The sequence below is a fragment of the Scyliorhinus torazame genome, chromosome 8 (assembly GCF_047496885.1).
Source record: "Scyliorhinus torazame isolate Kashiwa2021f chromosome 8, sScyTor2.1, whole genome shotgun sequence".
Lineage (NCBI taxonomy): Eukaryota > Metazoa > Chordata > Chondrichthyes > Carcharhiniformes > Scyliorhinidae > Scyliorhinus > Scyliorhinus torazame.
In genome coordinates, this window is record NC_092714.1 from 46,952,657 (window position 1) to 46,978,571 (window position 25,915).

At 44.9% G+C, this 25,915-nt stretch overlaps 1 protein-coding gene across 2 annotated transcripts in view; it reads right to left on the minus strand.

The window, feature by feature from the left end:
• The window catches only part of tbc1d23 (TBC1 domain family, member 23), a 122,401-nt gene extending 96,687 nt beyond the window's left edge, over positions 1 to 25,714 (minus strand). For both annotated transcript variants that reach the window (XM_072513496.1, XM_072513495.1), the window contains exons 1-3: positions 25,515 to 25,714; positions 12,986 to 13,097; positions 5,227 to 5,332 (exon numbers count right to left, since the gene is read on the minus strand). In XM_072513496.1, the coding sequence (XP_072369597.1) occupies positions 5,227 to 5,332; positions 12,986 to 13,097; positions 25,515 to 25,699 (403 nt within the window). In that variant the 5' untranslated portion in view covers positions 25,700 to 25,714. The remainder of the gene's footprint in view (positions 1 to 5,226; positions 5,333 to 12,985; positions 13,098 to 25,514) is intronic.
• Between the last annotated feature and the right edge of the window lie 201 nt (positions 25,715 to 25,915).

Consider the following 25,915-nt stretch of genomic DNA (forward strand, 5'->3'; position numbering starts at 1 on the left):
CGATTACTATTGGGCCGCCAATGTGGCAATGATACGTAAATGGATGATGGAGGGTGAGGGAGCGGCGTGGGAAAGACTGGAGAGAAAGTCCTGTAAAGGGACGAGTTTAGAGGCGCTGGTGACGGCGCCGCTACCGATCTCACCTAAAAAGTTTACCACGAACCCGGTGGTGGCGGCAACATTGAATATCTGGGGACAGTGGAGGCGACAGAGAAGGGTGCGGGGAGCCCTGGTGGGGTCCCCAATCAGGAACAACCATAGGTTCGCCCCAGGAAGAATGGATGGAGGATTTCAGAGCTGGTTCCAGTTGGGAATTAGGAGGGTGGGAGATTTATTTATAGATGGGACTTTTGCGAGCTTGGGAGCATTGGAGGAAAAGTATAAGTTGCCCCGGGGAAATTTCTTGAGATATATGCAGGTGAGGGCATTTACTAGACAACAGGTGAGGGAATTTCCATTGCTCCCGACACAGGGGATACAGGACAGGGTGCTTTCAGGGGTGTGGGTCGGAGAGGGCAAGGTGTCAGAGATTTACCGAGAGATGAGGGAAGAGGGGGAGGAGTCGGTGGGCGAACTAAAAGGAAAGTGGGAAGAAGAACTAGGGGAGGAGATAGAGGAGGGTATGTGGGCTGATGCCCTAAGCAGGGTAAATTCCTCTTCCTCATGCGCCAGGCTTAGCCTGATTCAATTTAAGGTGCTACATAGAGCACACATAACGGGAGCAAGATTGAGCAGGTTCTTTGGAGTGGAGGACAAATGTGGGAGGTGTGGCGGGAGCCCGGCAAACCACGCACATATGTTTTGGGCATGCCCGGCACTGGAAGGGTATTGGAAGGGAGTGACGGGAGTGATTTCGCGGGTGGTGAAGGCCCGGGTCAAACCAGGCTGGGGGTTAGCTCTATTTGGAGTTGCGGAAGAGCCGGGAGTGCAGGAGGCGAAAGAGGCCGACGTTGTGGCCTTTGCGTCCCTAGTAGCCCGGCGCAGGATCCTACTCATGTGGAAGGAGGCGAAACCCCCCGGACTGGAGGCCTGGGTAAATGATATGGCGGGGTTCATTAAACTGGAGCAGATAAAGTTTGCCCTGAGAGGATCGGCTCAAGGGTTCACCAGGCGGTGGCAGCCATTTCTCGACTACCTAGGGGAACGTTAGAGGGAAGACAGATGACCAGCAGCAGCAACCCAGGGGGAGGGGGGGGGGGGGGGGAGGGGGGGTTTAGTTTAGGTCAAAGATAAAGGGGTTTTGTTACTTGTGTATTGTTTAAAATTTCTGTATTGTTATTGTTGCGTTTGCTTTGTAAGAGGGGAAAAATTGTTGTTTGGGAAAAAATTTTCAATAAAACATTTATAAAAAAAAAAAAAAGGAAAAGGAAAGCAGAACAGGAACATAAGATCTTGGAGCAGGAGTAGGCCATCTGGCCCCTCGAGCCTGTTCCGCCATTCAATGAGATCATGTCTGATCCTTTGTGGCCTCAGCTCCACTTTCCGGCCCGAACACCATAACCCTTAATCCCTTTATTCTTCAAAAAACTATCTATCTTTATCTTAAAAATATTTAATGAAGGAGCCTCTACTGCTTCACTGGGCAAGGAACTCCATAGATTCACAACCCTTTGGGTGAAGAAGTTCCTCCTAAACTCAGTCCTAAATCTACTTCCCCTTATTTTGAGGCTATGCCCCCTAGTTCTGCTTTCACCCGCCAGTGGAAACAACCTGCCCGCATCTATCCTATCTATTCCCTTCATAATCTTATACGTTTCTATAAGATCCCCCCTCATCCTTCTAAATTCCAATGAGTACAGTCCCAGTCTACTCAACCTCTCTTCGTAATCCAACCCCTTCAGCTCTGGAATTAACCTAGTGAATCTCCTCTGCACACCCTCCAGTGCCAGTACGTCCTTTCTCAAGTAAGGAGACCAAAACTGAACACAATACTCCAGGTGTGGCCTCACTAACACCTTATACAATTGCAGCATAACCTCCCTAGTCTTAAACTCCATCCCTCTAGCAATGAAGGACAAAATTCCATTTGCCTTCTTGATCACCTGTTGCACCTGTAAACCAACTTTTTGCGACTCATGCACTAGCTCACCCAGGTCTCTCTGCACAGCAGCATGTTTTAATATTTTATCATTTAAATGATAATCCCTTTTGCTGTTATTCCTACCAAAATGGATAACCTCAACATTGTATTCCATCTGCCAGACACTAGCTCATTCACTTAACCTATCCAAATCCCTCTGCAGACTTCCAGTATCCTCTACACTTTTTGCTTTACCACTCATCTTAGTGTCGTCTGCAAACTTGGACACATTGCCCTTGGTCCCCAACTCCAAATCATCTATATAAATTGTGAACAATTGTGGGCCCAACACTGATCCCAGAGGGACACCACTAGCTACTGATTGCCAACCAGAGAAAACACTCCACTCTTTGCTTTCTATTAATTAACCAATCCTCTATCCATGCTACTACTTTACCCTTAATGCCATGCATCTTTATCTTATGCAGCAACCTTTTGTGTGGCACCTTGTCAAAGGCTTTCTGGAAATCCAGATACACCACATCCATTGCTCCCCGTTATCTACCGCACTAGTAATGTCCTCAAAAAATTCCACTAAATTACTTAGGCACGACCTGCCCTTTATGAACCCATGCTGTGTCTGCCAATGGGACAATTTCCATCCAGATGCCTTGCTATTTCTTCCTTGATGATAGATTCCAGCATCTTCCCTACTACCGAAGTTAAGCTCACTGGCCTATAATTACCCGCTTTCTGCCGATCTCCTTTTTTAAACAGTGGTATCAGTTTGATAATTTCCAATCCGCCGGGACCACCCCAGAGTCTAGTGAATTTTGGTAAATTATCACTAGTGCATTTGCAATTTCCCTAGCCATCTCTTTTAGCACTCTGGGATGCATTCCATCAGGGCCAGGAGACTGGTCTACCTTTAGCCCTATTAGCTTGCCCATCACAACCTCCTTAGTGATAACAATCCTCTCAAGGTCCTCACCTGTCATAGCCTCATTTCTATCAGTCACTGGCATGTTATTTGTGTCTTCCACTGTGGAGACTGACCCAAAAAGCCTGTTCAGTTCCTCAGCCTTCCTCATCTCCCATTATTAAATCTCCCTTCTCATCCTCTAAAGGACCAATAATTACCTTAGCCACTCTTTTTTGTTTTATGTATTTGTAAAAACTTTTACTATCTGTTTTTATATTCTGAGCAGGTTTACTCTCATAATCTATCTTACTCTTCTTTATAGCTTTTTTAGTAGCTTTCTATTGCCCCGTAAAGATTTCCCAGTCCGCTAGTCTCCCACTAACCTTTGCCACTTTGTACGTTTTTTCCTTCAATTTGATACTCTTCCTTTATTCCTTAGATATCCACGGTCGATTTTCCCTCTTCCTAGCGTCCTTCCTTTTTGTTGGTATAAACCTTTGCTGAGCACTGTGAAAAATCGCTTGGAAGGTTCTCCACTGTTCCTCAACTGTTTCACCACAAAGTCTTTGCTCCCAGTCTACCTTAGCTCGTTCTTTTCTCATCCCATTGTAATCTCCTTTGTTTAAGCACAAAACACTAGTGTTTGATTTTACCTTCTCACCCTCCATCTGTATTTTAAATTCCACCATATTGCAATCGCTCCTTCCGAGAGGATCCCTAACTATGAGATCATGAATCAATCCGGTCTCATTACACAGGACCAGATCTAGGACCGCTTGTTCCCTTGTAGGTTCCATTACATACTGTTCTAGGAAACTATCGCAAATACATTTCATAAACTCCTCCTCAAGGCTGCCTTGACCGACCTGGTTAAACCAATCGACATGTAGATTAAAATCCCCCATGATGGCTGAACAAAGAACAAAGAAATGTACAGCACAGGAACAGGCCCTTCGGCCCTCCAAGCCCGTGCCGACCATGCTGCCCGACTAAACTACAATCTTCTACACTTCCTGGGTGTGTATCCCTCTATTCCCATCCTATTCATGTATTTGTCAAGATGTCACTATCGTCCCTGCTGTACCATTTCTTTTCTTTTTAAAAAAAATATATTTATTCAAGTTTTTTAACACAATTTTTCTCCCTTACAAACATCTGCTGTACCATTTCTACATGCATCCGTTATTTCTTTGTTTATTGCCTGCCCCACCATAATGTTACTATTTGGTGGCCTATAGACTACTCCTATCAGTGACATTTTCCCCTTACTATTCCTGATTTCCACCCAAATGGATTCAATCTTATCCTCCATAGCACTGATGTCATCCCTTACTATTGCCCAGATGTCATCCTTAACCCTTACCATCCACTCTGTCCTTCCGAATAGTTTGATACCCTCGGATATTTAACGCCCAGTCGTGACCATCCTTTAACCATGTTTCAGTAATGGCCACTAAATCATAGTCATTCACGATGATTTGCACCATCAACTCATTTACCTTATTCCGAATACTACGAGCATTCAGGTAAAGTACACTTATGTTGGCTTTTTTTACCTCGGTTTTGAATCTTAACACCTCGATCAGTAACCTCTCCTAAGTTATATTTCCTCTTAACTTTTCTCCTAATTTTCCTTGCCAGCTGGCCCAAAAGAGGACCCAGAATAAAAAAAAAAGGGGCCAGCGAATTATGCACCTTTTCAGCCCATTATCTTCCTCTGCAGCAAATGGGGCAGACTACCATGCCAGAGCAGAGCTCCTGAGTCACAACAGGTGGTGATTTACACATAGTTGTCCACCATGGTGCAAACTGTCATGTCACAAGATGAAAGACTGCCACCAATTTGAGGATAAGAATTTTAAAACAAAAAGGAGAGAAATAGGACATGAAATACCATAGTATAATCTGGTGGAAGCAGAATAGACTTTCAACAAAAATGGATAAATATTCGAAAAAGAAAATAAAACAGTAAGGGGAAAATGTAGGGCAGATGGGACGAGTAGCTAGCTTTTTCACAGAGCCAGCACATTAAATTGGCTGAGCTTTCTTGTATCTCCCACAACCTTCAAGCTTTTAAAATCAAAGCTTATCACACCCAACCATAATCTCTCAATTGATCTAGCTTTTACTTTTACTCTTTTCAACCTCGATTACATCCTGCACTGTGAACCTTGGCTGCAAAGGCTTTCCCTCTTTCGTTCATGCCTGAAGATAACTATGATAAGGAATAACCTGAGGTCAGACAAATATTCGGTGTTTTACGCAAGCTATTTGATTAACTCACCTAAAAGTTTTTGGCAGTCTTCTTGAATTAATGTCTGTTCAGGTAGATCTAGAGATCCATCCCATGATCCTAAGCTACCCACTTTCCCTGCTACATTAAGTGAAATCTGCAAAGTAGGAAGGGTTAAAAAGTAACATAGCACAGAAAATAAAATAAATTTACATTATGTGTTCCAGATTCATGTGATACCACTGCAGTAACTGTAGTAATGTAGGCAAACTGAGCAGATAATTTGCACACAGTCCCAAAAACAGCAACGAGATAAATGACAGGCAATCTCATAACTGTGGTGTTGATTGAGAGGCAAATATTGGCCAGGACACTTGGAAAGTTCCCATGGCTCTTCTCTGAAGTCCCATTGGATCTCCTACTGCCACCTGAGCAAATAGACAGGGCCGGAATTTAATGTCTTAACTGAAAGGTGACACCTCTAACAGTGCAGCAATCCTTCAGTATTGCGTAGGCATACTGGAGCGCGACGTTAGATTGTGTTCAGGTCCCTATGATGGAATTTAAATCCACAACCTTCTAATTCATAGCTGAACACACTACCAATACGCCAATGCATGCCTAATAGGATGCACAAGAACGTTTCCTATTGAATAGCTGCATCATGTTCAAAGCCCAATCATCCTTTCCTCAAATGTTAAGAGTGAAAGGACATGCCAGGTAGCGATAATAAAAATAGGAGCAACTGTAACAATGCAGTGTATTTGTATTTATTTTTCAGAAATATTTTGATGTTTCTTTTTACCTCCTGCAGTTACAATCTCCTATAGAGGGACAGTTACATGGCATAGAAACAATAGTAGGTCCTCGAGCCTGTTCTACAATTTAAATTTATTAATTGAGCTAGCATCTTCTGCTTCATGAGGGACATTGACTCACAATTATACCATTCTTGGATGACGCCTCTCCGAACTTCTCTTGTGAATGGACTTTTTCAGGGTCTGTCCCTTTGCCCTACACTCCCCCATCAGCAGAAAAACACTGTCCATCCTATTAATTGTTAACAATATAAAAAACCTTTTTCAAATCAACCCTTAATGGTCTATATTCCACAGAATACAAGTCTAATTTGTGTAATATCTCCTCATAATCTAATCCTTGGTAACATTCTCCTTTCGAGGTCAACCTATCTTAAGGTGGGGCGGCACGGTGGTCCAGTGGTTAGAACTGCCTCACAGAGCCGAGGACCTCGGTTCGATGGGTGTCATTCACAGTATACTTTCGGGGATTGGATGGCTTTGAATATTGGGGGTGGACTATATATGTCAATGGTGACCATAGGCGCTTCCTGATTCCTTTATTTTCTAGGGAGGTTTTGTTTTATTTGATGTGTATATTGTCATGCGGCCATTGTTTGGGGGTTGGTGGGAGGATGGGATCATTGTTGTTAATAAGGGGATTGACATTGTATTCGCTGCCGTTAACTGTTTGTTGGTGGGGTGTAAATTTTGAAGAAAATGTGAAAATGCAAAATCAAAATATTTTGACATTTTAAAAAACGTTTGGTACACACTGCTGTGCAATAACCATGTAAATATAGTGTAGAATTATGCAAGAGCAAAATTTCCAGCGGAACCAGTGCCATTAAGAAACTATGCTTTTTAATTTTTGAAAAGTGCGTGGCTACTTCACCCAACAGTCTGTCCTTTAATTGTGAGCCAAAGCAATGATCAGGCATCATGTGCTCATGTGTGTTGAGCATGAATCATTGGAAAGCAACCTTAAAGTAAATTCTACTCGTTATTTTTCCCTCCATAGCCCAGGAGCACCAAAGCTAACTGAAGCACATACAAGTTTTTCCTTGTTCAGATTGGCCGAATCAACAAAGACTGAGGATCAAACATAGTACCTTCAGGATTGTGAGATATAGTACCAAAATATATGGCAAATTTCCTTAGAGGACAACACGGGAACACAAGCAATATGATGTTTTTAATGTACAAAAAGAGTTGATTATCCATGGCTCTTTGTTAATATCAGAAATTAAATCGGTGGGCTTCCGGGTGCGGCGATGACCAGCTAAGTCGCACGTTTCGGCACCTCCCGTTGAAACTGACTTTTGGGCTCTTATTAAGAGCCCCAACGGCAATTTTTAACGGCCAAAATCATTGTGCGGTGAAATAGGAGGGAATCCCCCCGGATAAGTATGGATAAAGGAGAGGATAGCGGCTGGATTGCAGTGGATCCACTGGAGCAGCGGCAAGGAAGGGAAGCTCGAAGCAAGATGGCGTTGGAAGGTGGCTGTTCAGTATGGGGCCCGGAGCAACAAGAGTTCCTGCGGCGCTGTGTGGAAGAGCTGAAGAAGGAGGTGTTGGCCCCGATGCTACAGGCGATTGAAGGGCTAAAGGAGGTGCAGAGGACCCAGGAGTTGGTGCTTCGGGTCGTGAAGGCAAAGGCTGCGGAGAATGAGGATGAAATACAGGGCCTGGTGGTAAAGACAGAGACACACGAGGCACAGCACAAAAGGTGTGTGGAGAGGTTGGAAGCCCTGGAGAATAACTCGAGGAAGAATTTAAGAGTCTTGGGTCTCCCCGAAGGCACAGAGGGGGCGGACGTCGGGGCATATGTGAGCACGATGCTTCACTCGCTAATGGGATCGGAGGCCCCGATGGGCCCTTTGGAGGTGGAGGGAGCTTACCGAGTTTTGGCGCGAAGACCAAAGGCAGGAGAAATACCTCGAGCCATAGTGGTGAGGTTTCACCGCTACAATGACAGAGAGATGGTTCTAAGATGGGCGAAGAAAACTCGGAGCTGCAGGTGGGAGAACGCGGTGATCCGCGTGTACCAGGATTGGAGTGCGGAGGTGGCGAGAAGGAGGGCAAGTTTCAACCGGGCCAAGGCGGTGCTCCACAAAAAGGTTAAATTTGGAATGTTGCAGCCGGCGAGACTGTGGGTCACACACCAAGGGAAGCACCACTACTTTGAGACGGCAGAAGAGGCGTGGATATTCATTGTGGACGAGAAGCTGGAATAGTCTGGCGAGAAAAAAAGCTTCTGTAATAAAGTGGTGGGGTGATTATGTGGGACGAGGAAGGGGAAGGGGGGGGGAATTTTTTCAATTTTGTAACTTTTCTCTTTTCCCCTCGTGGGGGGGGTGGGGGGGGGGGGGGAAAGAGTATGGGGAACTGTGGGCGCCGGTGGGAAGGAAAGGGAAGGAGAAGGGAACTGCGCCATCAGGGGCGGGGCCGAGTGGGAAACACGGGCTTTGCTCCCGCGCTATGGTAATTGTGGCGGGAACGGGGACGCAGGAAGGAGGGGGCCTCGCACAATGAGGGGCCGAGGACAAACGGGGGAAGCCGAGGTCAGCCAGAGTTTGCTGACTTCTAGGAGCAACATGGGGGGTGCAACTATGCTAGAAAGGGATCTAGTGGGGGGGGGGTTAACTGGGTTGCTGCTGCTAAGGGGAAGGGGGAGCTGTTATGGGGCGGGGTGGTCGGGACGGGAGAGCACCGTCGGTGGGATATACGGGTACGTGGGAACCGGGTGAGGAGCTGGGTTAGAAAAGGGGATGGCGAGTCGACATGGGGGGGGGGGGGGGTAGAGAGCCCCCCAACCCGGCTGATCATGTGGAACGTGAGAGGGCTGAATGGGCCGATTAAAAGGGCACGGGTACTCGCACACCGAAAGAACTTAAAGGCAGATGTGGTCATGTTGCAGGAGACGCACTTGAAACTGGCAGATCAGGTCAGACTACGTAAAGGATGGGTGGGGCAGGTGTTCCATTCGGGCTTAGATGCGAAGAATAGGGGGGTGGCTATCTTAGTGGGGAAACGGGTACAGTTTGAGGCAAAGACCATAGTGGCAGACAGTGGGGGTAGATACGTGATGGTGAGTGGCAGATTGAAAGGGGAGGCGGTGGTTCTGGTGAACGTATACGCCCCGAACTGGGATGATGCAAACTTCATGAAGTGTATGCTGGGGTGTATCCCGGACCTGGAGGCGGGAAAGCTGGTAATGGGGGGAGACTTCAATACGGTGCTTGATCCAGGGCTGGACCGGTCTAGGTCTAAGACCGGGAGGAGGCCGGCAGCGGGCAAGGTGCTTCAGGACTTCATGGAGCAGATGGGAGGAGTAGACCCCTGGAGATTTATTAGGCCTAGGAGTAAGGAGTTTTCATTTTTCTCCCATGTTCACAAGGTGTATTCACGGATAGACTTTTTTGTCCTGGGAAGGGCACTGATTCCGAAGGTGACAGGGACGGAGTACATGGCCATAGCCATTTCGGACCACGCTCCACATTGGGTAGATCTGGAGATAGGAGAGGAAAAGGAGCAGCACCCACTCTGGAGATTGGATATGGGGTTGTTGGCGGATGAGGGGGTATGTCTAAGGGTGAGGGGGTGTATCAAAAGGTACCTGGAGCTTAATGATAACGGAGAGGTCCAGGTGGGAGTGGTCTGGGAGGCGCTGAAGGCGGTGGTCAGAGGGGAACTGATATCCATAAGGGCCCATAAAGGGAAGTAAGAGAGCAAAGAAAGGGAGCGATTGTTGAGAGAACTTCTGAGGGTAGACAGGCAATATGCAGAGGCTCCGGAGGAGGGACTGTACAGGGAAAGACAAAGGCTACATATGGAATTTGACCTGCTGACCACAGGCAAGGCAGAAGCACAGTGGAGGAGGGCACAGGGAGTACAGTATGAGTATGGAGAGAAGGCGAGCCGGTTACTGGCCCAACAACTGAGGAAGAGGGGAGAAGCGCGGGAGATAGGTGGGGTGAGAAAGGGATGAGGAAGGTGAGGTGGAACGGGGAGCGGAGAGGGTGAACGGGATGTTTAAGGCATTCTACGAGAGGCTGTATAAGGCTCAGCTCCCGGAAGGGAAGGAGGGAATGATGCATTTCCTAGATCGGCTGGAATTCCCGAAGGTGGAGGAGCAGGAGAGGGTGGGACTGGGAGCACGGATTGAGGTGGAGGAGGTGGTAAAGGGGATTGGGAGCATGCAGGCGGGGAAGGCCCCGGGACCGGATGGGTTCCCGGTGGAATTTTATAGGAAATACATGGACCTACTGGCCCTGCTTTTGACGAGAACCTTTAATGAGGCCAGGGAAAGGGGGAAGTTGCCCCCGACTATGTCGGAGGCGACGATATCGTTACTCTTAAAGAAGGAAAAAGACCCGCTGCAGTGCGGGTCTTACAGGCCTATTTCCCTCCTGAACGTGGATGCTAAGCTCCTGGCCAAGGTGATGGCGACAAGGATAGAGGATTGTGTCCCGGGGGTGGTCCACGAGGATCAAACTTGGTTCGTTAAGGGAAGACAGCTGAACACGAATATACGGAGGCTGTTAGGGGTGATGATAATGCCCCCGCCGGAGGGGGAGGCGGAGATAGGGGTGGCGATGGACGCTGAGAAAGCATTTGACAGAGTGGAGTGGGACTACCTATGGGAAGTGTTGAGGAGATTTGGTTTTGGAGAGGGATTTATTGGATGGGTACAGCTGCTACATAGGGCCCCGGTGGAAAGTGTGATCACGAACAGGCAGAGGTCCGACTACTTCCGTCTTTATAGAGGGACAAGACACGGGTGTCCCCTGTCCCTGTTACTGTTTGCATTGGCAATTGAGCCGCTGGCCATAGCTCTGAGGGGCTCTAGGAAGTGGAGGGGAGTACTCAGGGGAGGAGAAGAACACCGGGTATCATTGTATGCAGATGATCTATTGCTGTATGTTGCGGACCCAGTGGAGGGGATGCCTGAGATAATGCGGACACTCAGGGAGTTTGGGGAATTTTCGGGGTACAAATTGAATATGGGGAAGAGTGAGTTGTTTGTGGTGCATCCGGGGGAGCAGAGCAGGGGAATAGATGATTTACCGCTGAGGTGGGTAATAAGAGATTTCCGGTTCTTAGGGATCCAGATAGCCAGGAGCTGGGGAACCCTACATAGGCTTAATTTAACACGATTGGTGGAACAGATGGAGAAGGATTTTAAGAGATGGGACATGGTGTCCCTGTCACTGGTGGGTAGGGTGAAAATGGTAGTCCTCCCGAGATTTCTTTTTGTGTTCCAGTGCCTCCCGGTGATGGTTACGAGGGCTTTTTTCAAAAAAATTGAGAAGAGTGTTATGAGCTTTGTGTGGGCTGGGAAGACCCCGAGAGTGAGGAGTTTTTTTTTTTGCAGCATAGCAGGGATAGGGGGGGGGACTGGCACTGCCGAGCTTAAGTGATTATTATTGGGCCGCCAATACCTCAATGGTGTGTAAGTGGATGGGAGAAGGGGAGGGAGCGGCGTGGAAGAGACTGGAAATGGCGTCCTGTAAAGGAACCAGCCTACATTGGCGACGGCGCCGTTGCCGTTCTCCCCGAAGAAATACACCACAAGTCCAGTGGTGGTGGTAACGCTGAAAATTTGGGGGCAGTGGAGACGGCATAAGGGAATGACGGGTGCCTCGGTGCGGTCCCCGATAAGGAATAATCATAGGTTTGTCCCGGGGAGAATAGATGGGGGATTTAGAACATGGCAGAGAGCAGGGATTGTGCAACTGAGGGATCTGTTCCTAGACGGGACGTTTGCGGGTCTGGGAGCGCTGACGGAAAAATACGGGTTGCCCCAGGGGAATGCATTTCGGTATATGCAATTGAGGGCTTTTGTGAGGCAACAGGTGAGGGAATTTCCGCAGCTCCCGACGCAGGAGATTCAGGATAGAGTGATTTCGGGGACATGGGTGGGGGCTGGTAGGGTGTCAGATATATACAGGGAAATGAGAGACGAGGGGGAGATCACGGTGGATGAGCTGAAGGGAAAATGGGAAGAAGAGCTGGGGGAAGAGATCGAAGAGGGGCTGTGGGCAGATGCCCTACGCAGGGTAAACTCTTCGTCCTCGTGTGCCAGGCTTAGCCTGATACAATTCAAGGTCTTGCACAGGGCGCAGATGACCGGAGCAAGGCTCAGTAAATTTTTCGGGGTAGAGGATAGGTGCGGGAGATGCGCGAGAAGCCCAGCGAACCACACCCACATGTTTTGGTCATGCTCGGCACTGCATGGGTTCTGGGTGGGGGTGGCAAATGTGCTTTCGAAGATGGTGGGGTTCCGGGTCGAGCCAAGTTGGCTATATTCGGGGTTGCAGAAGAGCCGGGAGTGCAGGAGGCGAGAGAGGCTGATGTTTTGGCCTTTGCGTCCCTAGTAGCCCGGCAAAGGATACTGCTTATGTGGAAGGAAGCTAAACCCCCGGGCATGGAGGCCTAGATAAACGACATGGCAGGGTTTATAAAACTGGAACGGATAAAGTTCGCACTAAGAGGTTCGGCTCAAGGGTTCACCAGGCGGTGGCAACCGTTCATTGACTATCTCGCAGAACGATAAAGGAACTGGGAAAGTAGCAGCAGCAACCCAGGGGGGGAGGGGGGGGGTCCTCAGGGGTGTTTTTGTATGGATATTTTTACTTGGATATGTATATTGGCTGGTTTGACTTTATTATTTGGGAGAGTTAATATTCTGTTATGGCAGTTGCCATTTAGTTTATATATTATTTATTTATTTGTTAAAAAACGGTCACTATTATTTATATTGTTTTATTGTTGTAAAAAGGGAAACATTTTTGTACTGTTTTGTTTGGCCGAAAAATTTTTTGAATAAAATATATATTTTTTTAAAAAGAAATTAAATCGGTAATCAGTGTCAAGTGAGCCAAGTTCTAAAAAATTACACTTAACTGCTTGTGTGCAATGTTTCAGTTTGCCTAATTTCTGCACTGTCGCACTCTACTAAAAAAAATCAAATTAGCAAATTCAGTGCAACTGTACCATGGAGTATTTACCTTCCACACTTTGGCCCTTTGGTCAGTCGGTATGCATCGTCCTTGAATTATGTTTCTAAGTGTTTCCACGTCATAGCCACCTTCATCCAATGCTTCAGCTAGGTCTTTATCCCTAACGTAGAATGAAAGATTGACTAAGTACAAATCACATCACTGATTATGGGATAACATTAATCTATAATATTACAGAATACTATCACTAGCAATTTAATGCATCAAATTTAGCAGGAAGCTAGTCTAGCTACCGTTTAGAATATAGCATCACTAAAAAAAGATCACTGCTTGACCTTTAAATACTAGAGAATTTTGCCTAATATCAATAAGTGACTGGTGATCAAAAACTGTGTAGGACAGTAAATTATGACACACTCCTTATAATGAAAAACCAAGACGGTTGAAAACAGTGATAAAAACAGAAAATGCTGGAGGCAGTATCTGCAACATTGGTGGAGAGAAATGCTCTCAAGACAGATACTGCCTGACCTAACTGTTTCCCAGTTTATATTTCACATTTCCAACATTCAGCATTTCGCTTTTGTGTTCATGGAAATACAAGTAGATCATGGCTGATCGGATTGTAACTTCAACCCCACAATTCTGCCTACCCACCCCTGATATCTTTTCACCTCCTTGTTAATCAAGAATCTTATGTAGCTCTACGTTAAAAATATTCCAAGAATCTGCATCCACTGCCTTTGAAGGAAGAGAGTTCCAGAGACTCACGACCCTCAGGAACATTTTCTCCTAATCTCCATCTTAAATGAGTGACGGCTGCGAGCAGCACAGTGGTGCAGTGGTCAGCACAGCTGCCTCACGGCACCAAGGACCCGGGTTCAATCACGGCCCTGGGTCACAGTCCGTGTGGAGTTTGCACATTCTGCCCGTGTCTAAGTGGGTCTCACTCCCACAACCCAAAGATGTGCAGGGTAGGTGGATTGGCCACGCTAAATTGCCCCTTAATTGGAAAAAATTAATTGGGTATTCGAAATTTATTTTAAAAAAAAGACTGCTTGAAGAGAGGAAGATCCTTTCAGTAAACAATCTACAATCCACTGTCTGCCAGATTAATGCTGAATCTGATGGCCTTTTTCAAAAGACATTGTTCAGCTAACAGCTTCCAGAAATTAAACTGAAACCCTGCCTGCTACAGACTTGGCTCCAGCCATTTCTCACATCTTCTTTATTCCAATCAAACCCCATGACCTACATACTTAAGTTAAAACACAGTGTCTGTGATTTACTGGCCGCTCCCAGGATTCCCAATGGTCGTTAGGTCTTCTGAGATCTAGCCAGAACTAGCGAGACGTCGCGATCTGGATCCCTGCCCAGTCTCGCATAGTTAAGTGAGCTTAACTATATCTACACTAGACTGAACGGCCACCCAGTATCTACCGGCCTCGCCAAGAAAACCCCAGGCGGGTGCCATTTAGCACTGATTCCCACAAATGGGGACGATTCAGGGTGGTATTTTGGGGGGGGGGGGCGGGTCTGATCTCCCAGGTGGTCAGAGGCCACTGGGTGGTCGGCCTCTGACCAGGCTGGCACTGCTGGTGCCACCTGGGCATTGCCACTCAGGAAGTGCGACCCTGGCAGCACCGATTTGCGATAATCATTGGTTTGCACCAGCGGAGTTGGATGCGAGGTTCCAGGGGCGACAGCTTGTCAGAGTTCCTCAGTGCAGGAAATGATGCTGAGTGTGGCCTCGGAGTTCACTGCCGGGATCCGAAATAGCAACAAAGTGCCGTTAGATCGTTTGTAGCACCAGGAACGACCCTGCTAATCCTGCTCAGAACGGACTCTGATATTTCTTTATTAAATCGTGCCCAATGCCTCTAATTATCTGCTCCCCAGAAATCATATCAAAAACCCATTAAGACTCTCCTTGTAAACATAAGCATAGCTTGAAAGAATGATGATCTCACTTTTGTCATCGTAACTGCCCCCTCTTGCAGCCAAAGTCTGTCTTTTAAACCAGGATATTTACAACTTTTACTGCAGCAGATATACACACACACACACACACCCTAACCCAGGCTTTTAAAACCATTACCGCATATATACCAATTTTGTACATTCATCAAACCCCTCGTTCTAGATTCTCCAACAAGAGGAAACGTACTTTCTACATCAACCCTGTCAATACCCCACAAGAACTTAAAGGTCTTGATCATGTCACCTCTTACTCTTCTAAACCCAACCTCTCCTATCTTTCCTCAGAAAATGTGCCCATTTCTGGTATTCGTCCAGTAATCCTTCTCGGAACTGCTTCTAACATATTTACACATCCTTTCTTAAATAAGGAGATCAATGTCGTACACAATTCTCCAGACGTGGTCTCGCTAATGCCCTGTACAACTGAAGTATAACTTCCCTACTTTTATAATTAATTCCCCTCAATAAATTATATCAATTGGTTAACTTTCCTAATTACATGCTGTACCTGTACACTAACCTTTTGTGATCCATGCACTGGATGCCCAGATCCCTCAGAATCCCTAAACCATGCAATCTCTTGCCATTTAGATAATAAGCTTCTTTTTTATTCTTCCTGCCAAAATGGACATTTTAACATTTGTCTACATTATTTGACCACTTACTTAACCCATGTCCCTTTGCAGCCTCCTTACGTCCTCGTCACAATTTACCTTCCTGCCTGACATTTGTGGTCAACAAAGTTAGCAACCATAATAATCTTTGTCACAAGTGGGCTTACATTAACACTGTTACTGAGAAAAGCCCCTAGTCATCACATTCCGGCGCCTGTTGGGGTACACAGAGGGAAAATATAGAATATCCAATTCACTTAACAGCATGTCTTTCAGGACTTGTGGGAGGAAACTGGAGCACCCAGAGGAAACCCACGCAGACACGGGGAGAACGTGCAGACTAAGTGTTGGATGGGGTTACTGGGTTATGGGGATAGGGTGGAGGTGTTGATCTTGGGTAGGGTGCTCTTTCCAAGAGCCGGTGCAGACTCGATGGGCCGAATGGCCTCCTTCTGCACTGTAAATTCTATGATAATCTATGATGACAGTGACCCAAGCCAGGAATCGAACCTGGGACCCTAGAGCTGTGAAGCAACAGTGCTACCCACAGTGCTACCTTACCGCCATACCTTCAGTCAAGTCATTTATATAAATTGCAAAAGAGAGAAAATTATCGAAATCTTTAAGTAATCTCTGTCAAGGAATATGAAGTTAATGTATATATTAGAAATATATTTTTAAAAACAGCTGCCTTTTAAATAATTGTGGAAAATATCGAATTTTGAAACTTACACAGACATATAATTCTCCAAGCTCCATGTCTGTGACATCTCCACCTACTGTAATTTAAATCTTTTTATTGGTTCTATGCTGCATTTTTAAACTTGGAAAGAATTTAGAGGTGTCTGGATCAAAAACACTAGAACACTATAATAAGTGATGATTGACAAAGTTTAGGTTTCATAAAGAAGGGATAAATGCATAAAGACTATGCAGCACATGTGTATATATGGATTTTCAGAAGGCATTCAAGTAAGGTACCCCACAGTAGGAATGGAACAAAAAAGAACAGGTGTATGGTACAAGAGGAAATGTAGCATCATGGATACAAGCTTGGGTGACAGACAGGAAATAAAAGGTTAAAGCTAACACTTGTTGCTTTAATGGAAAAGGTTTGAAGTGACGTATCGCAGCAATGAGTTCCGGATATACTTTTGTTTCTCCAGTAATAAATGTAAATGTTGCCTTAGTCCGAGAGGACCACAGGCTGCTCGCCCCTTTGAGAACTGACTGGTGGTGATTTAACCTGAGAATCACCACACCTCAGGCAAGGAATAAGGTTGAGAAGGCGGAGGCTTCATGAATAACCTCAGCTGGTCCGAGAATTGAACAAGCGCTGTATAATTAGGTGATTTGGATACTGAAGACCCTTACAATAAAGGTCAATATTCCATCTGCAGCACGGTAGCATTGTGGGTAGCACAATTGCTTCACAGCTCCAGGGTCCCAGGTTCGATTCCGGCTTGGGTCACTGTCTGTGCGGAGTCTGCACATCCTCCCCGTGTGTGCGTGGGTTTCCTCCAGGTGCTCCGGTTTCCTCCCACAGTCCAAAGATGTGCAGGTTAGGTGGATTGGCCATGATAAATTGCCCTTAGTGTCCAAAATTGCCCTTAGTGTCCAAAATTGCCCTTAGTGTTGGGTGGGGTTGTTGGGTTATGTGGATAGGGTGGAGGTGTGGACCTTGGGTAGGGTGCTCTTTCCAAGAGCCGGTGCAGACTCGATGGGCCGAATGGCCTCCTTCTGCACTGTAAATTCTATGAAATCTGTCTTCCTAATTACTTGCTGTACCTGCTTGCCTACCTTTTGTGGTTCCTCTCGCACTAAGGCAACATTTACATTTATTACTGGAGAAACCTTTTGTGGTTCCTATACAAGAACACTCAGAATCCTCTGTACAACAGCATTGTGAAGTCTTTCTCCTTAAATATTCTGCTTTCTATTCTATCCACGAGTGCACACATCCCCATTTTTCTGACATTATGCTCCGTCAACCAAATTTTACCCACTTACTCAACCTACTTAGTTCCCGTCGCAGGCTCTGTGTGTCCTCCTTTGAACTTCTTTTCCTATTTATCCTTGTATCAGCAGCAAATTTGGTAACAATGCACTCGGTCGGTCCCTTCAGCCAAGTTATTAATATAGATTGTAACTAGTTGAGACCTTGATCCCTGTGGGCATGCCACGAGTTAAAATTTGCCAACCTGAAAATTACTAAATTACTCCAACTCCTGTTTGCTAGCCAATTCTTTATCCATACTGATATATTACATCCAGCATCATGATTTCTTATTTTGTATGGTAGTTATTTATGTAGCACATAAATAACATTTGGACATCCAAATACACATCTATTGGATTCCGTTCATCCATTCTGCTTGTTCCTTTTCTAAGAACTATAATTGTCAAGCTTTTGTATAACCAAGTTAACTCAGCATGATTGTATTATGATTTTCTACTTTAAAAAAAAATTCATTCATGGGATTTGGGTGTCGCTGGCTGGGGCTACATTCATTGCTCATCCCTAATTGCCCGTGAACCGAGTGCGTTGCTAGGCCCATTTCAGAGGGTAGTTAAGAATCAACCACATCACTGTGGGTCTGGAGTCACATGTAGTAGGCCAAACCAGGTAAGGATTACAAATTTCCTTCCTTAAATACATTTGTGAACCAGGTGGATTTTTACAAAAATCAACAATGATTTTTAATTCCAGGTTCTTTAATTAAATTAAATTTTCAGCATCTGCCATGGTGGGCTTTGAACCCAGGTCTCCAGAGCATTATTCTAGATTTCTGTGTTACAGGGCAGCACGGTGGCACAGTGGTTAGCATTGCCTCACAGCGCAGAGGTCCCAGGTTCGATCCCGGCTCTGGGTCACTGTCCATGTGGAGTTTGCACATTCTCCCCGTGTTTGCATGGGTTTCGCCCCCACAACCCAAAGATGTGCAAGATAGGTGGATTGTCCATGCTAAATTGCCCCTTAATTGGAAAAAATGAATTGGGTACACCAAGTTATTTTTAAAAAAAAGATTTGTGTTACTAGCCTAGTGATAATACCACTAGCGCCACTGCCGCCATTTCATTATTAATAATGGATTTTAGCATTTTCCAATTGACAGATGTTAGACTAACTACGAGTCTTTCATTTCCTACTTTCTGTCTCTCTTTTTCTTGAAAAGAAATATTACAGAGTCAAAGAACTTTGACAAAGAGTCATGCAGATTTGAAATGTTAGCTCCCTTCTCTCTCCACAGATACTGCCATTACTGCTGAGATTGTCCAGTATCTTCTGTTTTTGTATTACATTTATGGTCTTTCCAAACCACTGGAACATTTCCAGAACCTTGGACCTTTTCGAAGATTGCAAACAAAGCATGCATTATCTCTGCAGACACTTCATTTTCTTTTAGAAATTTAGAGTACCCAATAATTTTTTTTCCCAATTAAGGGGCAATTTAGTGTGGCCAATCCAGCTAACCTGCACATCTTTGGGTTGTGGGGGTGAAACCCATGCACAGACAGGGAGAATGTACAAACTCCACACAGTGACCTGGGGTCAGAATCAAATCCTGGTCCTCAGCGCCACAGGCAGCAGTGCTAATCACTGCGCCATTGTGCTGCCCTTGCAGCAACTTCATTTAAGACCATAAGGTACAGGCTATCAGGTCCAGGGGATCTGGGCCTTTAGTCCCTCGTACTTGAAGTTTGGCCCTTGATTTTCCAGAATTCTTGGGACACTGTCTTCTACTGTAAAGACAGGTACAAAATATTTGGTCAAAGTCTCTGTTCTTCTCTTGTTTCGTATTATTGATTCTACATCCTCATCCTCTAAAGGAACCAACATTCTGTTTTGTTACGGTCCATCTTTTTAGATGCTCTTAATGTTTTGTTTTTATATTTTTGCTAGTTCACTCTCGTATTATAATATTTACATTTTTATCTCGTCCTTTGCAGGTTTCTAAAAATCTTCCCAATCTTCTGGCCTATTATTAATTTTCACATCATTCAACACCTTCTCTTTCAAGTTGATATCATTAACCTCCTTAGTTAGCCATGGATGGTGCATCCTTCACATTTCTATCTCAATGAAATATATCTTTGTTGACAGTTATGAAACATCTCCTTAAACTTCAGCCATTCTATCATCTTACCTGCAACTTACTTTCCCAGTCCACTATAACCAATTCTGCCCACTATACCCTTTCCATTTAATGCACTAGTTTCAGACTCCAGGTCTCACTCTCAAACTGGATGTGAAAATTGATCTTATTATGATCACTCTTGCCGAGAGGATCCTTCAGTATGAGATAATTGAACCACTGAGGCCATTACACATTACCAGGTCTAAAATATATGGATGGTTCCAATTGTTTTAGTAAACTGTCCTAAATACACTATGAATTCATCCTCGAGGCTACTTTTGTCAATTTTGTTTGCCCAATTCATATGAAGATTAAAATCGCCTACAATTATTGCAGTAACTTTCTTACAAGCTTCCATTATTTCTTAATTTGTAGTCTGTTCTACAGTGTAGCAGCTAGAGTTCAGGGGCCTATAAATTACTCCCACCAGTGACTTATTTCCCTGGCTGTATCTCAACTTCCCCAAAACTGATTCTATATTTTGATCTTTCAAGCCAAGATCATTTCATACCACTGTACTGATCTCATCCTTCAATAATAGAGAGACACCCCACTTCCTTTTCTTATCCTTCTGAAATGTCAAATACCTTTGAATATTACTTTGCGACCACATCTCTGTAATGATTATCATATCCTATTCATTTATTTCTATTTGTGCTATCAATTCATCCACCTTGTTACAAATAATGCTTGCATTCAGATACAAGAGCCTTAAAATATTCCCTACTCTGGTCAGATTTGCTGCTGTTCTCTTATATTTGTATGCTAGACCATAGAATTTACAGTGCAGAAGGTCATCATTCGGCTCACCGACCCTTGCAAACACCATCCCACTTAAGCCCACACTTCCACCCTATTCCCGTAACCCTTTTCTTTTTCTTTGGACACCAAGGGCAATTTAGCATGGCCAATCCACCTAATCTGCACATCTTTGGACTGTGGGATGAAACCAGAGCACCCAGAGGAAACCCACACAGACACGGGGATAACATGCAGACTCCGTACAGACAGTGACCCAAGCCGGGAATCGAACCTGGGACCCTGGAGCTGTGAAGCCACGGTGCTAGCCACTGTGCTATCGTGCCGTCCATACTCTGTTTCCTCCTGTCACATGTTGGCTATCATTGCCCATAACATCACCCTATATCATTGCCTTGTCCTTTCTTGTTAATGTTCTAAATTTCCCCTCACGTGAACCCCCCCCCCTATTTACTTTAAAGCTCCTTCCAGTCAATTCACTTTATTTTCCTTTCTTCCTGTGCAAATCCTTACTTATTGTTCTTCCTCTTATTGGTTTGCACATCTGTTTTTTTAAATAAATTTAGAGTACCCAATTAATTTTTTTCCAATTAAGGAACAATTTAGCACGGCCAATCCACCTAACCTGCACATCTCTGGGCTGTGGGGGCGAAACCCACGCAAACACGGGGAGAATGTGCAAACTCCACACGGAAAAAGTGACCCAGAGCCGGGATCAAACCTGGGACCACGACGCCGTGAGGCAGCAGCATTAACCACTGCACCACCGTGCTGCCCTTGGTTTGTATATCTAATGTAAACCCTTCTTTTAGCAATTGTGCTGACTTGTGGAGATGGAGATCAGACTGTTTCAAAGCGAGGATCACCAGATCTGCACCAATTTTACATCATGATCATGTTTTTATTTTGGAAAGTGGACAACGCCGACAAGAAAGAATATGGTGCCCGTCCCTAGTTACCCCAAGGTGGTCATGGCTGTCGGCCACCTTCTTGTGCTCATTCATTCTTTGCTGTGGTAGTGCCCTGAACAAATGTCAGGTACAGAATTCCAAGATAGCGCAGCAATTTTAAAAATAGCAATACATCCCCAAGAAGAAAGGTGTGAAATTCAGAGGCGGTGGGGGGAGGACTGTAGTGGATAGCACACCAATAGCATTGCTGTTCTTGCCTTTTTCAGTGGTATAGATCATGAGGAAAAGGAGTGTTGCTCAAGTAACCTTGGTGAGTCTTTGCAATGATCTTGTACCTAAAGTATGTTTCAGTCTGGTGTTTGGGAGGCTGGACATTGAATCCAGCCACATGAGCAGCATTCAAGCAACTGCTTTGTCCTAGATGTAGTGAAGCTTTTTGTTTTAAGTGTTACACAGCAAAATGAGGAATATTCCATTTCACTGATTAAAAATCGCATTGCTATAATTGAAAAAGCACCAAGACGTACTAATGACCTAAGCAAGGGAATAGAATGTGATATTGAGCTGGAGGAAGTTTTGTCTCATCCAGAATGCTGTCATATGTGTAGTCTGACAGCCAAGTTGCAGTCAGAAGTATAGCGGTGGAGAGAGAAAATTGGAGTATCAATGTGTTTATGAAATCTGACCACCCCATCTTGTTACTGCATTACCGAGATGGCAGCATCAATTAAGGAAGAGTAGTGAATCACTGATGACAAGCGCAGAGAGAAAATAAGTCTTTACTGCAGCTGCAATGGCTGCATTTGATTGAGTAAGAATGGAGCCATGCAAAGTTTCAGAGCTGGACTGTGAAGGAGGCAGTTACAGTCAGGTGTAACAAACACTACAATAGATTAAGGAGGATAATGCACCATGACCACTGAGGATGTCATTTATAAGATCTGCTGATGTTCTTTAAGTGCCATGGAAATGTGAAAGCCAGACTGGAATGTTTTAAGAAGGAGTTTCGTGATAAATAGGCATCGAGCTGAGGGGAGTGACGTGTCATTCATAATCAGAAAAGAAAAGTTGAAAGCAGTAATTGAAGACACGTGTAAGAATTATCTAATATGAGCGATATATTATAAAATTGTCTTCCTTAAGTGAAATAGAAAAACATCATGCGAAACACAGATAAAAGTTATTGGTGTCGATTTTAGTTGTGAAAGGGCAGTGTGAACTTGATTTATATAGCAAGCCACCAACTGTTCTTTATATAAAACAAGACAAGAATACAAATTATTAGTGTGATGAAATATCACAAGTTCAGTGCTTGTGATATTCAGTGCATAATGCCACTGTTTTAAGTTTTTTGATTCAACAATAATTAAACAGAGTTCAAAGATGTTTTGGTACAGGGCGACTCGCAAGTCAAGATTCCCAAGTTATTCAAAGGTAAACGCTGTTGCTTTCTCGCAGTTGGGAGCACTCTTCCCAAGGTTGTGAGGTGAAATATTACATGAACTGATTCATAACATTCCAATGCAATACCGAGGAGGTGCTGCATTGGCTGGAGATCCTGTCCTTAATAGCATATAATAATCGCTTGTCACTAGTAGCCTTCAATGAAGTTACTGTGAAAAGCCCCTAGTCGCCACATTCCGGCCCTTGTTCGGGGACAAAATGCTGAACAAAATGCTACATCTGCCTGTAGATATCAAAGATCCTTATGTAGACTCGATCTGAACAAATATTCCTCCCTCAATTACCAAAACCAGATCAACTAACTGATCATTGCGAATTTTGAGATGTTACTTGGTTACCACGTTTATCTAAACAATAGTGGGCTGCATGGCAGCACAGTGGTTAGCACTGTGGCTTCACAGCGCCAGGGTCTCAGGTTTGATTCCCCGCTGGGTCACTGTCTGTGCAGTTCTCCCAGTGTCTGCGTGGGTTTCCTCCACGTGCTCCGGTTTCCTCCCACAGTTCAAAGACGAGCAGGTTAGGTGGATTGGCCATGCTAAATTGCCCTAAGTGTCCAAAAAGGTTAGGAGGGGTTATTGGGTTACGGGGATAGGTTGGAAGTGAGGGCTTAAGTGATTGGGTGCAGACTCGATGGGCCGAATGGCCTCCTTCTGCACTGTATGTTCTAATAGTCCTTCTGCATCTAAGCAATTCATTGTTTCATGAAGAATTCAAATATATAAAATACTTTCTCAAAATTCAAAGCTGATACGGGTGCCATCTTTTGGCTGAAATGTAAAACTGAGACAGTCTACCCACTCAGGTGGAAGTAAAAGATCCCATGGCACCATTTTGTAGAAGAGCATGGGAGTTATCGCTAGTGCTGTACCAATATTTATCACACAATTAACAAGAAACTTAACTTATCATTATCACATAGCTGTTTGTAGGAGCTTTCTATATATAAACTGAGTGCTGTGTCTTCAACATTACAACAGTGACTATACTTCTAAAGTCCTTCATTGGTTTTAAGATGTTTTGTGGTCATGAAAGAGCTATGGAAATGCAAGTTTTTAAAAATTATATATATATATAGATAGAAACACAAGATTTATTTTTATAAGGACACTCCAGTGATATTTATCTGTACATCAATGAGTCACAGCTGCTATTGTGATCTCACAAATCTAACCACACACTCATTACAAAGCAGCTTCAGACTGAAGTAAAATATAGTATAACACTGGTGACAAGCTGGCCAAATTAAATTTTAGGCAAGTGTTGAAACAACCTCTAGGATGTAGTCTTACAATGCTTCCCACTTCTGGAACAACTGCAGTGTAACTGCAAGAACTGAAAGCAGCCTACCACCAACCTAACTTGAACTACAATTTATGCTGCTGCCACCAATTCTCTCCGCCCCTACCTTAAATAAATTATTTTTTTTGGTTTCAAAGTCCTGCCCTTGCCAATTTACCCCTCTTTGAGAGTGATCCCAAATAGTCTTCACGGGTTGTTCAGTTACATGGGCATCACAGTGACATCTGATCTCTTCCTCGCCCAACACTCAAGGAATCAAGTGAGCCCACTCAATATCAGCAGTGGCAAACCAAAGTATAAACAATAAGATCCTTATAGAGATCGGGTGACTTATCTCACATTAAAATATAACTGATCTTTGAACACTGGCGAACCATAAACATAGATTAGATGGAGCACTCTGCTTTATTTGCAGAGATATCAATTTGGAGCTTGCAGTACAGCTCACTACTGCCAACTCTACATTTATACCAACATAACTACACTCCAATGAATCGGTCATTATGGCACCTTAGACAATTACTGTAGATTTTTTAGTAATTGTGCAAAACAATTACATTTTTACAGAGTTATAATTACTGGCAACCTGACTCAATAAACAAAAAACAATTAGAGATGGACATTAATTGAGTCTTGTCAGAAACACATTTTAATACAAAAATGTGCCTTCAAAATCATTTCTGAAGTAGCTCATGCAGCTAAGTTCTTTCCCCGAAATTAATTATAGGATGCGGGAGGAAATAGCAAAAGGTGCCAATCCAGAGCAAATTCCTACAGAGGTCGCCCTGCCGGGGTCAGCAGCTGTAAAGACAATCCTTCCTCTCAGTCTCGTAAGCACTATTGCCCCCCCCCCCTCCAACCCCCCAACCAACCAAACTGTCACCTCTTCTTCCTTGTGGCTGAATTCATGAAAACGAAGTGTTTTGTTTACAGATTGTGCCCTCCCACACCCCAATTTACGGAACTTGTTAAACTTGACAGATCTTGCTGCTGCGAAAAGTGGCACCTCGTACCGAGATACAAACTACACGACTGCAGCACACACACACAAACCATGTCCGACTCCTCGAACAATTCACAAAAGCCCTTCACGCCGAGACCATTTTTCTTCACAAAAAAAAAAAATACATTGCTGGATGGGCCACACTGAATTGGATTTCCGCGGGGGGGATGACTCGTGATTTGGAGTCACAGAAAATGGGACTAAAGTGAGCTTGTCTCTCTCACACACAGTCTGCCGCCCTAAGTCGACGCCAGTTTAAAGCTCCCCGGCTGGCTTTCGTGTTGAGCCATTTCTAACCGGCGGGGGCACCTCCACTCCGGACTCGAAAACAGGCTCAGGGGCTGGATTTCCCCTTCCCGTCCAGCTCAAGGCCGCAGAGGAAGACTGAGAGAAGAAGCCGATACCCACCAGCTGCTGTTACCGCCCGGACCCGGTACCGGCTGCGCCTCCTCGACCGCCGCCGCCATTCCGCTCTTTGCCTCCACGTCTATCCTGCAGCTGCTGCCGGAAAGCACATCACACCGAGTGTCGTCAGAAGGGGACAACCGTCGTAAAGCCCTCCGTGTTGATTTACGGCACTGAGCCGCTGCCATTATTGTGCGAGAGTGACGGTTGTCGGGCTGGCTGGCGACCAGCGCCGTTGTTTATTTCTGTTGATCTGATTTAATGGCACGCAGTTAGCTTGTTAGCCAGGACGACTCGGATAACTTTCATCATTCTCAGGGCTCGCTGCTCTTTTTCTTCAAGCCTTCAGTCGCTGTTGACAAGTCTATTCTGTATTTCCAGTATTTCTGAATTTTATTCAGCAA